Here is an 874-nt window from a genome sequence, read left to right on the forward strand (position 1 = left end):
AGTGCTGACTTGTAAAAGCCAGTGGAGGAGTTTGTCCGACTGCGCTCCGCCGAATTTGGCCACATCCAGCTTGATCGACTTCAGGCGAGAAGTCGATGGTGCTTCCAACTCCGAAGCGCGCGTGAGGCCCGCGATCTCATCGTGAGCGATTCGGAGAGAATCTTGGAGGGTGCAACCATGGGCGACATGGTGGAGGCTTGGTCTTCTAGGGTCGCGATTTTCTCGCGAGCGATGCGAAGAGAATCTTCAAGGTTTCGCCGGTGCGAAGACATTTGGGCGACTTGTTCTTCCAATGCCTTCTGGGCGGCCGTAGCTTCGGCAACTGAGAGATCAATCGTGCTACCAATGCCTTCTACAAGGCGAGTTTGGTTATCGGGAGTCATCCCTCCAAGGAGTAGCGCGGTATCCTTGTCGTCAAAAGCGCGACGCAAAAGGGCGAGGACCGCCTGGTGGGCTGCGGTGTTGGTGGAGGACATAATGTTGGTCGACTGGACGATCGTGGAGTACTACCAGGTGTGGACGTGCGCAGAGGAAGACGCAGGAAATGGTAGAATCGAGAATGAATTGATAGCGTTAAAACTACTACGCTATCACTAAGCTACGCGCAACCAACCATTGATGTATCGTCGGGGGAACACCTTGGTTGCGCAAGAGGACTTGTTGGTGTGCGAAGATACACCTTGGACTGAAGAGACACCTTGGACTGAAGAGGTGTCAACTAGTCATCCGGTTAGTAACCGGATGATGGGCACGGTTACACAGGTGGCCAGATACTGTACCAGGGAATCGCCTGCAAAACAATCCGTCCTATCCAAGAGACGCTGGAGTGGAGCATGCGCACTGGCGAGGCGGCAGCAGCAGCCCTCAGGTTTGC

The 874-nt window shown here is 54.7% G+C and overlaps 1 protein-coding gene across 1 annotated transcript in view; it reads right to left on the minus strand.

The window, feature by feature from the left end:
* Positions 1 to 80: 80 nt before the first annotated feature.
* H257_18887 (hypothetical protein) overlaps positions 81 to 874 on the minus strand; it is a gene marked incomplete at both ends in the record, with an annotated part of 6617 nt that continues 5823 nt past the window's right edge. The window contains one exon of the mRNA XM_009848024.1: positions 81 to 506. Coding sequence (XP_009846326.1) covers positions 81 to 506 — 426 coding nt within the window. The remainder of the gene's footprint in view (positions 507 to 874) is intronic.

This window comes from Aphanomyces astaci, assembly GCF_000520075.1.
Source record: "Aphanomyces astaci strain APO3 unplaced genomic scaffold supercont1.254, whole genome shotgun sequence".
Lineage (NCBI taxonomy): Eukaryota > Oomycota > Saprolegniomycetes > Saprolegniales > Verrucalvaceae > Aphanomyces > Aphanomyces astaci.